Source organism: Ricinus communis, chromosome 10, assembly GCF_019578655.1.
Source record: "Ricinus communis isolate WT05 ecotype wild-type chromosome 10, ASM1957865v1, whole genome shotgun sequence".
NCBI lineage: Eukaryota > Viridiplantae > Streptophyta > Magnoliopsida > Malpighiales > Euphorbiaceae > Ricinus > Ricinus communis.
This window is the reverse complement of record NC_063265.1, coordinates 13,507,732-13,523,776: the sequence shown is the minus strand read 5'-3', so window position 1 is coordinate 13,523,776 and position 16,045 is coordinate 13,507,732. Positions and strand designations below refer to the sequence as shown.

Sequence of the window (16,045 nt, the reverse complement as noted above, 5' to 3'; positions counted from 1 at the left end):
AATGCGATTCTCATTAGTGGTCTTTGAGTCTGATTCAAAAATAGCGGTGGATGCAATTCGGTCTTTAGCAGCAGATTGGTCTGAATTTGGTATTATTATTGATGAATGCCGTTCTCTCTTATCTCTAGGCCTTAATTTCCAGGTCTATTTTGTCAAAAGACAAGCTAATATGGTTGCTCATGTTTTGGCAATGTCATCATATTCCTATGCTAGTCTTGCAACTTGGAATGTAATTCCCTCTTGTGTTGAGGCTATCCTATTTCAGGAGGCTTCTTTTTCTGAGTAATAAAGTTAATCTGATTTCAAAAAAAGAACATCTAATAATTTTTAACAGTTCCCCATCATTGCTATAAAAATAGAAAAAACTGTAAAAAAAACAAACTCGAATCCATTTTAGTCAATTGACACCCGTCGAATTTGGATCGGAAACTAATCGAGTGCATTTGTAGAATTGTTATATTTTGATTTAACTATAATAAGTATTTAAATTGTAGTAATTCGTTTATTTATACAATTGTAGTAGGCAAATGGGGTTCATCATTTCTTTAAATTTATTTATTTTAATTGTTAATTTTTTTTGTTAATTATATTGATTATATAATTTAAAATCTAGAATACATGATATATTCTTTTTATATATGATAAACATATTATTTTGTAAATTTAGCATGGCCCTATAAAATTATAAATCATATTATTGTTTATGATTATTATTTATTATATTGATGTTATATTTTAAATATTTTTAGATATATTATATTTGTGAAATGGTCTAATATTTTAATTTATTAAATATACACTTTAATGTAATTGTTAAATAATATCCACTACATATTGTATAACGTATTAAAAAAATATATAAAAGTTTATAATACATTTATATTATAATTATTACTGTTGCTGTTATATATTGAATATAAAAAATTTCTTTTCAGATATTAATACAATTTATCTAAATTAAATAAGTTGATTCATTTAGTACATTTTTTCCTAATATATCCATCACTATTATGATTAATTTTTAAAATTGTGAGATTTAAATAAAGATAATTTTTAGATTATATAGAAATTTGAAGGATCAAATATTTATAAAAATAATAAAAGGTTTAAGACATCATAAATAAATCAAGTTAAATATTTAAAAAATTTTATTAATATGTATTATTTTTTAAGAGAATTAATGTATGTATACTTTAGCAGTCAGATGATTATTAATAATAATAATAATAATAAAAAATTTAATTAAATAAGATGTATGCATCATAATAAATAGAAAATAATATAAACTTAATTTTTATATTTTAGTGTATAATAATTAAAATATAATTTATTATTATTTAAAATTAATAAATATATATTAATTATTGTTAATTTGATGTATAAATAAAAAAATAAATTTAAGAAAAAACTTAGTTAATAATATGAATGTATATATAAATATAGGTGTCGATATTGCGTTGAGAATTCAGGTGTCCATTTAACCACACTGTAAAAAGTTAGGTGCCAAAATATTTTTTCGGCTAAATTGAATTATAGCAAAGAAAATAAAAAGGGGTAGGAGCTGTTACTTGAAAATATAAAGAAAAAACATGGAAATAGTAAAAGCAGTTAGATGAAGCGGTCCGAATTTCTGGTATCATAATAGAAACCACCAACACTCTCACCCAACAGAAAACAATGACACTCGCTCTCGTACCTCACACGTGTCACATTTATATTGTATCAGCGCAAAAGAAAAAATATCAAAGAATAAACAAGGGTATACGTGGCAAGAAATTAAAGAGGGGAGAGCAAAAAGTAGTAAACCGGGAGAGTGAGAAGATGAAGAGAGGGTCCGTTTTAGTGAAAAAACGCGGGCATAACCAACAAAAAGAAAAATAATAATATAAATAAAATAAAATAAAATAAGAAGAGATGAATGTTGTGTCTGGTTTGGATGGTTGGTTTTTATTCTCTTTCTCTTCACTTTTTTTTTTTTTTTTTTTGTGGAGAAGAGTAGACTACGCTAGTCTTCTCTCTCTCTCTCTAAACCAAAACGAACCTAACAAAAAAAGAAAAGCGCTCTCTCTCTCTCTCTCTATCTCTAAAAACAACTCTTTCACGCCAAAATTGAACTGTTGTTTTTTTCTCTCTCTAAAAACTAGAGGTGTTTATTTAATTTTTATTGTTTTGGTTTGCGGATTCTGGAGAGGGAGGGTTTGATACAGTGACAGCTTTTATTACTTTCTTTTTTCGTTTGGTATTGGGAATGGGGATTCCGGCGGGGAGTGGCAGTAGAGTGACAGTTTGGTGATGGAGGAGGATCGTAACAGCTATTATTTTTATCAATGGATTTTGATGCCGGAATTCCGATGTCCCGTACTGCTCCACCACCGCCGCCGCCGCCTCTGCCTGTGACTGAGGATCCCTCTTTGTCAGCCTCCTTGAATGAAGGTTGTTTTTCTTTTCCCTTTTTCTTTTTTATTAATAGAAAAATGCAATTCAATTCGGTTGTTTTTTTTCTTTTCTTCTTTTATTTTTTCGTGTAGGTCATTTCGACTAAAAATTAAAGAGAATGCAAATTACGTGATGCAGTGTCGGTTACATGTTAATGAATTGTCTGTTTTACCCCTTCTGTTACAGTTAATTTAGTTTGATTTTTAATCAAATTGTGTTTATTTTCTTAATTTAGGAGTCGTATTTGCCCTCCTCTGTTTCTGATAAATTTGCTTGATCAGTGGTTAGCAAGGTTTATAACAATCATGCTTAAAATCTGTCTTTTTACCATGCTTTTGCATTTATTTATTTATTTATTCTTTTCCATATTGATTCTTTAAAGAAAAAAAACTGTCTGAATTGATGTTGCTTTGGTTATGGTTCTTTTTTCCTTTCCATATTGATTCCTTGAAGAAAAAAAAACTGTTTGAATTGATGTTGCTATGGTTATGTTGCTTTGATCATTGCTGAATTATTATTATTATTATGACTTCTTCAATCTCGACTCTAATAAAGCCGTACTATGGAGCTTAGGTAATAATGATTACCTAAACTGGTTGTTTCTTTTTATTGATTGTTTTCTTTTCATTTTTAATCGTTCTTCCTTTTTATTTTACTTTTCTTTTTTGGTTCCCTCCCTTCCGTTTCTTCTGTTATTTTCAGTTAAATATAGTTTACTTTACCCTAGTCAAAACTGAAATTAACACCTCTTTCTGTCCCAATTTTGAAAAAAAAAAGAGTTTTAACTGGTATCAGGAACTTATGGGTATGTTTTCATGTGGATTATTTGAGAAATAATATGAAAAGAAATTCAATTTCAGAAATGGTTACTTCATTTAAAAAGAAAAATTGTACGATTAAAAAGAAAAATGAATAGCTCATCATTAGATCAGTCACATTATGTTGCTTTTATAGAGGAAACGAGAGTTGTGACATGATTCTCCATTTTGTTTAACACATCTTTGCAATTGTCTAAACTTGATTATGTAATGTCATTTCAGATGCGATGTGGCAAATGAACTTGAGGTCAAGTGAAACCATGGATTCTGGGCCCTATCCTGAGCACCCTGGAGAACCAGATTGTTCTTATTACATTAGAACAGGGCTTTGTAGATTCGGAGCTACATGCCGCTTTAATCACCCTCCTAACAGAAAGCTGGTATTATAGCTTCAACATGTTCAGATAAATTTTGTAATGCTGTCAAAAGCATATCTACCTTTTCTATGTTGCCAAATTTGTTTGCTAAATTCGCTCTCTCACTGACACAGGCACATAATTCATATTTTAATTTTCATGTTTCCCTTCTAGGCTATAGCTGCTGCAAGGATGAAAGGGGAATTTCCAGAAAGAATAGGACAACCTGAATGCCAGGTGATATATTTTGTTTTCAAGTGAACACAACCATATCTAGTTTGAAATATGAATTATAGTGATCAGCTATTTTAGCAGTCCTCTTCTCTTTTCTGTGGTTCCATAGAAAGGGAAATAAATGAAAAGAATAGTTCACTGACCATTGTCAGCATCTTCTATTGGAATTGGAATGAAATTATGTAGGATGGCGGGAACTTCAACGGGACTTATTTGAAAGTTTATAAATGACAGCTTATAGAATAATAATCTAGTTAAAATAACAGTTGCAACCATACAACTAAGGATTAATGATAGTCTTGTACGTGTATTTGCCATATGCTGCTTTATTATTTAGTCCGTGGTTCTGACTTTGGGTTTTGGATATGGCATAGTAATATAATATTTAAATTGTGCTTCAGTACTACCTGAAGACAGGAACTTGCAAGTTTGGAGCCACATGCAAGTTTCATCATCCTAAAGACAAGGCTGGGATTGCTGGAAGGGTATCCTTAAATATTCTGGGCTATCCACTTCGACCGGTATGATTTCTTCCTTTCTTTCCCCTATTCAGTCAAGTAGAGAAGGCTGAATCTTTTTTTTTTTTATCCTGGTGATTCAGTATTTGGCATGTTCTGATATTTTAATCTGTGAAATCTTTCTAATCAGTTTCTTTGTAGCTGTGTACTGTATGGACGAGTTTAGCTAACATCAATATTCTGACCTTTTATAAAAATAAAGTTAGCATATAGATATCACATTGTAGAAGTAAATTATTTCCACGATTATGTAATTGATTAGAAGTGCAAAGTTGTAGTTGGTATTACACATTTAATTAGAGCTGACTGTCTTGGAAAATTTTAAAATCTGAAAAACAAATTAACAGATTTATTAGAGGAATGGAATATGCAGGAAATGGCAATAAAAAATAACACTAGAAAGATAATTTTGTAGAATGTGGTCGAGGATAGGTTCAATTTTATGTCGCAGTTTGTTTGACCGTTCTTCTACTCTTTGTTGATTTCCAAATTTAAAACTTATTTGATCGATTTTATCCTTTGTTCACCCAATATCTTTATTCAATAATTTCCATGAAATAAATGGGACTTGTGATTACTAATATCTATCCATTCCTCATCTTTTTAGTATAGATGCGATATGATTACTAATATCTTGCCCATTCCTTATCTTTTTAGTAGAGATGCAGCTTCTTTTTAACTTTCTCACATTCAAATTTGTTATGTGTATATTTGAGAGAATAAATAACATTTGGTCTTTGATCTTCTATTGGAATCTGGCTCTTATTTGCAAATCTCTTGTTTCTAGGTTATTTTGTGATCTTGTGTATAACTTCTAAAGGAAAAATTAATTACTCTTTTTATTTCCTGCAGAATGAGATTGAGTGCGCTTACTATTTAAGAACTGGACAGTGCAAGTTTGGGAGCACTTGTAAATTCCACCATCCTCAACCAACTAATGTTATGGTTCCATTGCGGGGTTCCCCTGTTTATCCTACTGTCCAGTCTCCAACTACTCCTGGTCAGCAATCTTACACAGGAGGAGTTACAAACTGGTCAAGAGCGTCTTTTATTACCAGCCCACGCTGGCAAGCTCCTTCAAGTTATACACCCCTGATTTTACCTCAAGGAGTTGTGTCTGTTCCAGGCTGGAATGCATACAGTGTAAACTTCTTTATATCTTTGGTTTCTAAGTAAAATTAAAAATGCTTTAAATATTGCATTGATCATGTATACTTAATTCTTGGCTCATCATCAACCAGTAATCACACTTCATTGAAGCTATAAGTGCATGTGTATATTCATGGAAGATGATGCTAATAGTCAGAAGCAATTCGTGGGATCATGCACCTCGTCTATCCTAGTTAAAACAAAAAGAAAAAATGCAGCGGGATTAATTAGGAGTCAAGGAAGTTTTTATCTACAAGGCTAAGAAAAACTGACCTCATTAGAAGCCTTTTGTTAGAGGAAAAAACTGTGAGGCCACCCCCATAATGAAAGCTGATATCACCTTAAGGCCGGGGCAAGGATCGGTCATATATAGAATTGGATCTTTTCAAGTAGTATTATAGATATGTTAGAAAAAATAATCTGGCTCAATCTCAAAGTTAGGATTCTATTTTTTCTTTCTATGGCATCTTGACATGTTTCTAATATTCTTTGTGGGTGTGATGCAAGTCTAAATTATGAATTGGTGGTAGGTCCTATTATCTGCTTCTACATATCCAACGAGGGACCGGAACTTTTTGTTTGCAAATTATACATAATTTTTTGAGCTGTGTGCATGCATCAGCTGTGCTGCAATAGATTTAATTTTGTCTGTGCTCTATGGAACTTGTGAGATGGAGTAATGTGATGTGGTTATGAAATGCCATTTTTCCAGGGTCAATTGGGATCAGTTTCGTCTCCAGAGGGCCAGCAACAAACAGGAAACAGTCAGATTTATGGAACCTCACGCCAAAGTGAATCAGTGAACACAGGATCTCAAGGGACACTTTCTCCACTCCGTGCTGGCTCTATGCCAGTAGGATTTTATGCATTGCAAAGGGATAATGTTTTTCCAGAGAGACCTGGCCAGCCAGAATGCCAGTTTTACATGAAAACTGGGGATTGTAAGTTTGGTGCAGTTTGTCGGTTCCATCACCCAAGGGAAAGACTAATTCCTGCTCCAGACTGTGTCTTGAGTCCCATAGGCCTCCCTTTACGCCCTGTAAGTTCTGCTCTCAACTTATAAATTATTTGTTTCCATCTAATTATCATTATCGATTATAACATGTAATTGATTAAACTGATTAATAATAAACTGCTTTAACCTATTTCCTGTAATGGTGCTTATTTTCTGTAGTTCGCTGGAAAATTTTGCAAATAACTGTTACCTTTCTTTCTCCCAACCCACCTAACCCATTGCAATTGAAACCTGCATACTTCTTCAAATCATTGAGCCTTATGTTGGCACATTGATTGGATGATTGCAATCTGTACCATGGATTTGCTGAATATGGAATTAGAAGTATCACCTTACCCTGCAACCCGAACCAGTTCTCCTCCTTATCATAAAGTCATATAAACTCCCGAGGAGCTGCTTCCAGATACAGAAAGAAGATTTTGTAAATGTAGCCATTTACAATATTAACAAAAATACTTATCAGATACACTTGTTTTTTCTTCAATTGACGAGTGAGATTGATGATGGAGCTGTTTATCTAAATCATAACAGGGAGAACCTTTATGCATCTTCTACTCTCGCTATGGAGTCTGCAAGTTTGGTCCAAGTTGCAAGTTTGACCACCCTATGGGAATTTTCACATACAATTTATCAGCACCATCTTCAGCTGATGCTCCAGTACGTCGTCTGCTGGGGTCATCATCAGGATCTGCTGCATTAACCTTATCAACAGAAGGGCTTGTTGATGCAGGCTCAACGAAGCCCAGGCGACTTTCACTGTCAGAGCCTAGACAGATGCCTTCTGGCGATGATAATATTGATACAGAAGGATAACTGCTGCCTCAATATTTACTGTTTTAAAATCTTTCAATGGATAAACAAATGTCGTCTGTAGATTCATTTCCCATTGCTGGAGATGTACAGAGTTCATGCCAAGTTGATAATGCAATTCAGTTGACAGACTTGTCTCCTCTGAATTTCATTTTGCTGCATTGTATAATCTGCAAATATTGTCACATTTGGTAAAACCTGTGTGAACATTTCATCTGTCTCAAGCCAATTTTTTTAACATTGTGTTTAAATTTTTCTTAAAAATTGTTATATAAAGCTTCTCCTTTGCAAGTTATGATACCTCAGTCTGACTTTCAGAATCTGCATCATTTTATCTTAACTTTACATCACAATCATCATCATCATCATCCTCGTGGTCTTCTTCTTCCTCTGTTGTTAATTTGCTACAGCTACAAACAGCAGGAAGGCTCATGTGAAAATGTAATTTTTCTATTGCTAGAACCCAGTAATTATTTTGTGAGTTAGGTTTCTTCATGCGGAAACCTGTTTAGGTGCATTTGGTTTGAACAGGAATGCATTCGGGGATAGCAGGATGATGTGGAGTAATTGCTTATTGTCTCACCAGATGAATTATCCAGGGCTTACAGATACAGGTGAATATTCTTCTTGGTAGATAGCTCTCCTTGGTCATCTTTTTACAAATATCTGTGGCAACAAATGGAGAAGCAGTTAGTGCTGTCTTATTATCTGATTTTGTGGCTGATTTTGCTGTTAGGCCAATGGTTTTATATCTCATTTTGCAGGAGGGGTTTTGAAATGTCAGACAATCATTAATAAGATGCAGAGATCTTCGGTGCATCTGCCAATCTTCTTCAATACCCCCCTGAAGTCGTATCAGGTACTAGGAAAACATGATTAATGATTTCATTAGTCTTGACTGATAAAGATCTGAAACCAATGGAATTTCGTTTTGGTATTTGGACCTCCTTGTTTGCAGGTTTTAATTTCCGATTATGGCTTTTGCCCAATTTATTTCAAGCAGTTTGATATCTTATGTAATTGAACAAGGTCCACATTTCCTATAATGTCAATTTTGATGCATGAGCAATTTAACCGGGCACGCGCTATTATTATTTAACTCCTCCATATGAGATATGTTTCACCTACAAAAGGGATAGTCAAAATTTCACACGACTTGTATTCCTAAACTTGAAGTATCGTTGTGCCTACCTGGAGACTCTTTATGTTGTTTTTCCAATGCTACTATCCTCCATTCCTTCTACAAGCAAAGTGGTGCAGTACGGATACTGTACTAGAAGAAGCATTGTCCGGAAACTGTTTTTAAGTCCTGTACATCTCCTGTGCATGGATGTGGTTAGGGTTTCTTACTGGTCTTACATTGCTGCTGGTTGCCTCAAGCTGCTACTTTGCACATGTAAATAGGTGAGAATGTCCTTATATAAACCCTAGATGCTCATTTCTTTATCTTATACAGTAAGACTTTTTAATAAAATTGCTGGATGATTTACTTTTAAATGACCATTGAGATAGTAACTATTTCTGTATTGTAGAAACGCATTCCACTTAAAATACTCTTTCTCTTGTTACGTTGCGAGTTAAAGACCTGAATGTAATTTACAAGGAGTCTTGAACATTATTTCAAATTCAAAACTAATTATTGTGAATCCAAAGCCAAAAGCAAGAAAATCCTCGAATAATTAAATCACATATTTAACAGAAAACGAGCAACAAAGCAGAAACCTGCCAAGAAAACACTCTAAAAATAGAAATCAATTCAGTCTGTCGTATGTATCCGCCAAAAAAGAAAAGGAGGATTCAATCTTTCCCAGTTTCATCACGCTTCTTATTTGCAGCATCAATGATATCCGCCGGAGGCAATGTCTGCACGAAGTCAGCAACCGTCATTCAGGTATTTTAACAAACAGGTTATAAGCATCGAAACTAACAGCATAAAATGAAGGCAAAAGAATCATTACAAGGTCAGGTTTATAAATATTATGAACAACGGAGGCGCCAGCAAGAAGTGAAACGACGACGACAACGCATGACCAGCCCAGTGAAGGAGTGCCAGTTGGCTGTTTCCCTGCCCCGAATTTCTTATTCATTATGAGTTACAGAGCCACCGGTTTCTGACGGAAGAAGAAGGAAGTAATTCCCATGTAATGGTCTAGTCGGCCTTCCAATTTATTAATTGGGCTGTCAAGTTATGGGCCACGGCGACGTTTGTTTATAGGCTAAAACCTTAATAATTTATTAGAATTGTTCTGTTAAAACTTGAAATTGTCATATGCCCATACTGGTTTCTACAGGAGAAAGAAAACAATACAGTACTTATGAACTAAGTTATAGTTTGGTATAAATTTTTAACCTATAATTATATGCCCAAGAAAAAGAAATGGTATATTCAAATTGATATGAGGTGATATTTCTAGCCTATAAGAATCGAACAATAAGTATAATCATACTTTTATAAGGTGAAATTTCTGTAATCTAGCCTACATGCACAAAATACACATAAATATGCAAATCATATTCCAGATAGTAATCACGTTAAGCATACTGAGTAAGGACCTCTAGAAATGAACCATTACACTTTAGCAAATTTCATATTACAGAATTCTACTCTTTAAATGATGGGTTTTCTTTTCTGAATTATATATATATATAATATCTCATTTCCACTAATATGCTAACTATATATATATATACCTTTGGGAAAAAGAAAAAACTACGAGAAAATGGGTGGCTCTTAAATTCATTTCCGATAATCAAGGCATTATCAAGATGCCAGTTTGCAGAAGGTCAGAACGGCGTATAGTCAAAAGCAATACAGGGAAACATTCACACAAAAGGAAATAAAGAAAAGGCGGAAAAAAATTACATATAGGCCCTTAGCTTTTACTTTAAAGTATCATTAATATTATTTTGGTACACTTAAGCCCCAAGCAGTTTCAGAATAATTCGATAAACCCAAATGTCTACCTTTGATTAAATCGTCTTCAAGTTTGGTGGATCCTAATTATTTGTTTATAGAGGTACAAAACAAAACCCAAAAACTGCTTAGTCTTTCTCATATTGCTGAGATTGGTATTGATGGTTTGAGTGAATAGTACCTTTGGGCCTTATTATCCCTATAAATAATTAAGACCAACAAAATTTGATAATAACTTAAGTTGAGTTTTAGATGTAATTAAATTATTAAAAATATTTTAAACTTAAATACATCAAAGTACATGTTGAACACTTAATTATATCTTACAACAACACTTTTTTTTTTAAGAAAATAAAAAATTCTCCAACATAATATACAATGTTGTCTACAATATTAAACACTCACATATTTATTTATATTAAATTACATATTCATCTCTTTATTCAATAATCAATAAAATAACCTTATTTTTGTGCCAAAAGAGACTCTATTTTGCCATTTTTAAAATAACAATCCGGCCACTGCATCTTAAAAATGCGGTGGCTAAATGCTGAAAAGAAAATAAGTCAACTTAAAAATTGCTACTCGTCCAAAATCCCAAAACATTGAAAGCTCGTTACCATTACCCCTTTCTCCAAATGGTTGAAAAATGTTAGGGTTCCAATAGTACAATATGACAAACTTTAAGGGGAAAATGGTAATTAGTCCAAAAGAAAACAATACCCTCTAGTCTCCGTCTGTCCTTTTTCAAAGAAAAAGTGGACAAAAACCAAACCGTCTTGTCCAAACCTGATTTTCCACAAGCCCTTAAAACCTAAAGAAAACCCACACCTTCTTTTCCCTAAAAAATATGCACAAAATAAAAGACCCAATTATTAAGGACCCTCACTTGCTCTGTTTTAAGAGTTAAGGCCATCTAAGCAGTTCCAAACCCATCAAACCAAAGTTAAAAGAATATGCATTTATATCTCAAAGAATAGACAGAAACACATCTCTCCACAACAACAAAAAGATCATACATAGAAAAACCCAATTACCATTTCCCACCAATTTAAGCTGTGAAACAAAACCCAGCAAACCATCATCCTTCCTTAAAAGAAGGGAAAGAAAAAGAAAAGCATGTCATCATCCATCATGTCTTCTTATGGGGTCACCTTTCCTCTCATGCTCTTCTTGCTCCTTTTCCCTAATGTGATCAGTTACAGTGAAACAAGTACAAATGTAGCCCAAGTGAGTGTTTTTATTTATATATAGTTTTTATCATAACCCACTTTTCTTTCTTTTCCTTTCCTTTTTTTGAAATTCTTAGATCCCTTTTTATTTCTTGTGGTTATTTAGTGATTGAATGCTTGTTTTGTTGGTTTCTTGATTTTGAGGCAAATGGGTCTGCAATCAGTAATGAAATGGTGCCATTAATGGAGCCAGAGAAGGCGGTGAAGATGAGACTGATGGTTAATGAGAGCAGAAGAAGATTGGGTAGTTTCCAGATATGTGCACTTTGCACTTGCTGTGGAGGTGCTAAAGGCCTTTGCTTGCCTTCTCCTTGTTGCTATGCAATCAATTGCAACATACCCAACAGGCCCTTTGGTTTCTGTTCTTTCACTCCAAAGACATGTAATTGCTTTGGATGCCATCTTTAATTATAGAGATATTTTGCCTTTTAGTTTAATCCTGGGGGTCAAGTCATCTTCTTAATCCTGTTGCGAGTGTGAATGGGAAGAAGAATATCTGTTCTTCATTTGTTTGTTTATAATTTATTTATTATTATTATTTTATAAGAATCTAATTAGGGTTGAGAGTTGCTATTTCCAAAGTAAAGCTTTTGCTATTTCCAGTGGGAATTGTGTATAAATTTTGATGGAAGTAGCGATGCCTTCGAGATAGTGGCAAATGCTAGGATTAGCATTATATGGTATTTGAGGAAACATTGTTCTTTGTTTATTAAGCTACTGTTGCTTGTGATAATTTAATTAGTTGTTTTAAGAATATATTAATGCTAGTGCTCAATAGGGCTGGTGTGTTTACTCATGACAAAGATTGAGATTCATGTCATTTTGATCTTGTCTTCTTACATGCTTATTATTTTATTCTACCAGTGGAAATGCAAGATTAAAGAATTCTTTTTTCCTGAAAAAAAATAAAATCAACTGGGTGTCTTTATTTCCACTTATATTTAGTTGTAACATGTTGAGGACTTCTTTTATCAATATTGTTGTCTTTATTCCTGCTTTTCCTCTTGCTTCACCCCTCTGATCTTGGTTCTTTCCCATAGTGTCTTAGAAGAAAGCAATCTTTTGTTTTCTTTCACAAGTGTGCTACAGCAGCTAGCTCTCTTTTATCATAAACTTTTGCTTACTGCTGGGGCATTCCTTTAAAACTAGCTGATAGCAGATTGGCATAGCTACAACATATATTTCCTTGCACCACAACTTTAGATCAATTAGCGGGATTGTCCTGGCAATGGTGCTACTGGTCTGCTGGTGGGGTAAGAATCCAAAGTCAACCTGCATATTCTATGCATGCAATGTCTTGCCAAGTTCCGATGGGTCATGTTTTGATCTGGGTGGTCCCATTTTTTGAAGAATGGCACCCTCCAGCTCACACATAACACACTTGAACCAAAAGAGAGGTACGGGAGAGGGGGCTGGTCTTGAATTACCTGAATTTGAAGAGTGCTAATTGCTGGTGTAAAAAGCCTTTTTGATAGATGAGATTTAATTGCTGGTGGATAAGATAGAGGTGATGATATTAATGCATGCAGGTGTAGCCAACCCCGATATTAAGGTGGGTGGATGTTGGGTAGGGGCAATTAAGCCTTAGCTACTACTACTTGCTAAAGCTGTAAGGTGAGTTTTATATTTCTTGAAAGACCATTAATGTGTTACTTCAAGAGCTATAATTCTATTCAATGTAATTCATACTGCTGTTGGTCATTATATCGGAGATGCATATGCTACCTTAGATCTTATAGATCTTGAGTCTTAAATGTGTTGTATACTATTCATTTTATGGTGGTAGTAATTGAGTCGAGCTAACTCGTGAGCTACTTGAGATTGGCTTGAAAAATTTATTCGAGATTGACGCCATAATTATCAAGTCGAGTTACTAAGTAGTTTGCTAAGCCAAGCTTTAGTTCTATAATACTTGGCTCGAGCCGATTTGCGAGTTTAACCGAGCTTAAGTTTAAAAGAATAATATAATAATTATGTGAAGAGTAGGACTTGGACTTGCAACTTCAAAAGTGATATGTATAAGATAGTCTTATCTAATAAACTATATATATTAGTTTTGATCTTCTTATAATACATAATATATAATAAGATAATTTTAATTTTAACATTAATTTGTAAATATAATTAACATAAATATAATAATGATATGTACATTAATCATTATAAATATATTTAATTAATTTAAAAAATGATAATTTAAAAAATTTTAAAAATTAAATTTATTATTTAAACTTAATTAACCTTGAACATGATTCAAATAAATTTGAATTCACTAATTTGGTTTGGGTCCAAGCTTGAGTTTAAACTTTTTAAAGTTTAGTTCGAGTTCGAGCTCGTCTAGTTAAAATACGCTGAGCTTGAATGTCTTAAAATTTGATTCAACTCAACTCGTATATACTCATAGTTTATAATGCTAGGCAGCTTTATACATTGTGCATTTTAGTTGATTCTCATGTTTTTACATAAGACATAAACCTATGACAACATTGGAGGGTATCTTTGTTTTGTTCCTTGAAGCAAGAAACTCTCTTAATTTGATTTGAAGCTGTGAAACTGTGTCGTATTTGGAGGTGGTGGAACACAAAACGCATGTCATAATAAGTTATGAGTTCATGTCATTGTGTGTGTCTCATATAGCTTCAGGCAGGAGGAGGTTACAATCTTGGATCTCAACCCACGCAGGCCTAATTATTAATTAACCAAAAACGTCAATTGAGGAGGGATTAATTAAGGGGTAGGGCGTACGAGGATATGGACATGGCAGTAGGGTTTATATACCCACTTGATGTCTTGATAAGAGTGTTTTAGGAATCTCTGATCAAATTGTGCAACAACCCATGTGCGGTTTCAAGGGTATGTAGCAATCAAATGGTGGGTGTTTTCATTGTCTCCTTTTTTTTTTTTTTTTTCTTTCTTCTAAGAAACAGAGAAAGCTTTGTTTTGTACATTCCTCTGGCTGGAATCATGCGTATGATTTAGGGGACTGCAGCAACTGAACTGGTATATATCAAGAACAGTTTACCTGCAACATTTGCATATTTTGTGTTCCTCTTTTTCGCATTTGTAGCTTGTAAGGAAGGATATCATACAGATGCACTCCGATTAACTTGGAATTAAAGTTTAGTTCTCAAGATAAAATAAATTTCAATCGCCATTCCAGAAAACTGGAGTTTAAACAATATATAAAGTGTAAGAAAATAAAAATGACACAAGCAGCGATTTTCTTTAACGTTTGCAGATTTAGCCAATCTTCTTCTTAGTATTTTACGATGATGATGAGAAAATACATTTTAGGGCTAACAGCAAGTGCCAACGGCAATGATTTTCCACATTCTAATACAACATATATACTGTACGTTTACAAATTCCCTTGGCCGTCTACTCTTGCCGCTCAGCCCCATTGCGTTTCCCATGAATGCAAAAATAGCTATCAGTAGTACCACCACCAACCTCTGCATGAATGATCCTGTATTTGATCTCAACCCCATTTCACAACTTTTCCAAGCCTACCCAAATCTACACAGATGCCAATGTTGGGTTCGATTTATGGTTTGTCCCTCTTTGGAGAAGAGATTACTACAATGGAAAACTCCTTATTATTTTTTTAATTATTTTTTCTTTTGTAGTTTTCCTGTGGTTCGTAGGACTGCAGATTTGCAGAGCTATTAGGGGTATTTAAGGATCACTTCTCTTTGTTCATATGTCAATTAAGGTTCAGTTTTCTAGTTCATTGTCTTAGCTAATTTGTGTGTTTATTTGTTAACCTATTTTGAGGATAACAGCTAATTATTTGTTCTTTTTGGGAAATGATGGCTACTATCAAACGAAAACAACATTTAGAGTTGGTGTTCTTCCTTCTCTGTAGGGTGGTTTTTTTCTTGGTTTTGCCCACATCTTTTTATTCTATTAATAACATATAAGATCAAGTCAAGTATCATCCACTCAACCAACCTTATCTTTTAAGAAAGTATGGCCCCTAAAATTATGTTTTAATCATACTAAGATATAGAAAAAGGACATGTAATGTAAAACTAATTTAATTTGAGTGCTACTTAATGAACCTATATATAGTTAAGTTTAAGGTGCATTGATCGTGGATGATAGTATCAAATGAGTCATTATAAATTAAAATTTTCTTAGCAAGAGCTTAATCATGTTTTGAAAATGATATAGATCAATCAATCATCATTTATCATGCTATGATAAAATTTCTTAGTTTTCTATCTATCTACTGTAGACTATATAATAGAGGATAACTATTCTTTTACGCTTTACCTAATATAGAAATAAGAATTTCAATTTAATTTTCTATTTTTTAAAAGCAAATACTTTTATCCTTTGAACTATATATCAAGTGTTATAATTCGGTATATTTTGTTAAGCTAATTAGCTAAACTTAACATGTTAAACACGTTTAATCTAAGTATCTTGTTAATACCCTTTCAGAAGCGATTCCTCTACGGATTATATGGACAACTCCTTTACTTAGTCTGTCTTAATTACACTTTTAGCATCTTAATCCGTTTGCTCGCCCCCCCGTCCAAGCATGAGGGAGCTAGGAAA

The 16,045-nt window shown here is 33.3% G+C and overlaps 2 protein-coding genes and 1 long non-coding RNA gene across 4 annotated transcripts; 2 read left to right on the top strand and 1 right to left on the bottom strand.

The window, feature by feature from the left end:
• The first annotated feature begins 1,976 nt into the window (after positions 1–1,976).
• LOC8275009 (zinc finger CCCH domain-containing protein ZFN-like) lies at positions 1,977–7,636 on the top strand. 2 transcript variants are annotated; one of them, XM_048380269.1, is made up of 7 exons: positions 1,977–2,433; positions 3,477–3,634; positions 3,785–3,847; positions 4,246–4,365; positions 5,215–5,505; positions 6,224–6,550; positions 6,686–7,047. In XM_048380269.1, exons 1-7 carry the CDS (start codon positions 2,328–2,330, stop codon positions 6,707–6,709), a joined length of 1,089 nt encoding a protein of 362 aa, XP_048236226.1. In that variant the 5' UTR covers positions 1,977–2,327; the 3' UTR covers positions 6,710–7,047. The 2 variants fall into 2 exon arrangements, with proteins under 2 accessions (XP_048236226.1, XP_002512627.1); XM_002512581.4 differs by lacking the exon at positions 6,686–7,047 and adding an exon at positions 7,058–7,636 and having other exon boundaries at positions 1,979–2,433.
• A 234-nt stretch (positions 7,637–7,870) lies between these two features.
• On the bottom strand, positions 7,871–10,054 carry LOC112533757. Its single transcript, XR_003078102.2, has 3 exons — positions 9,295–10,054; positions 8,528–9,199; positions 7,871–8,002 (listed from the first exon to the last, which is right to left on the bottom strand). It is a non-coding gene; the product is annotated as an uncharacterized LOC112533757 (long non-coding RNA).
• A 1,028-nt stretch (positions 10,055–11,082) lies between these two features.
• Positions 11,083–12,238, top strand: LOC8275007. Its single transcript, XM_002512579.4, has 2 exons — positions 11,083–11,480; positions 11,627–12,238. Exons 1-2 carry the CDS (start codon positions 11,370–11,372, stop codon positions 11,888–11,890), a joined length of 375 nt encoding a protein of 124 aa, XP_002512625.2. The 5' UTR covers positions 11,083–11,369; the 3' UTR covers positions 11,891–12,238.
• Positions 12,239–16,045: the final 3,807 nt, after the last annotated feature.

Bases quoted from the DNA above. Each gene is read 5' to 3' on its own strand.
- LOC8275009 (XM_002512581.4), top strand. From the start codon at position 2,328: ATGGATTTTGATGCCGGAATTCCGATGTCCCGTACTGCTCCACCACCG. The intron at 2,434-3,476 runs GTTGTTTTTCTT...ATGTCATTTCAG, and splicing joins GTCAGCCTCCTTGAATGAAG to ATGCGATGTGGCAAATGAAC. The intron at 3,848-4,245 runs GTGATATATTTT...ATTGTGCTTCAG, and splicing joins TAGGACAACCTGAATGCCAG to TACTACCTGAAGACAGGAAC.
- LOC8275007 (XM_002512579.4), top strand. From the start codon at position 11,370: ATGTCATCATCCATCATGTCTTCTTATGGGGTCACCTTTCCTCTCATG. The intron at 11,481-11,626 runs GTGAGTGTTTTT...CTTGATTTTGAG, and splicing joins CAAGTACAAATGTAGCCCAA to GCAAATGGGTCTGCAATCAG.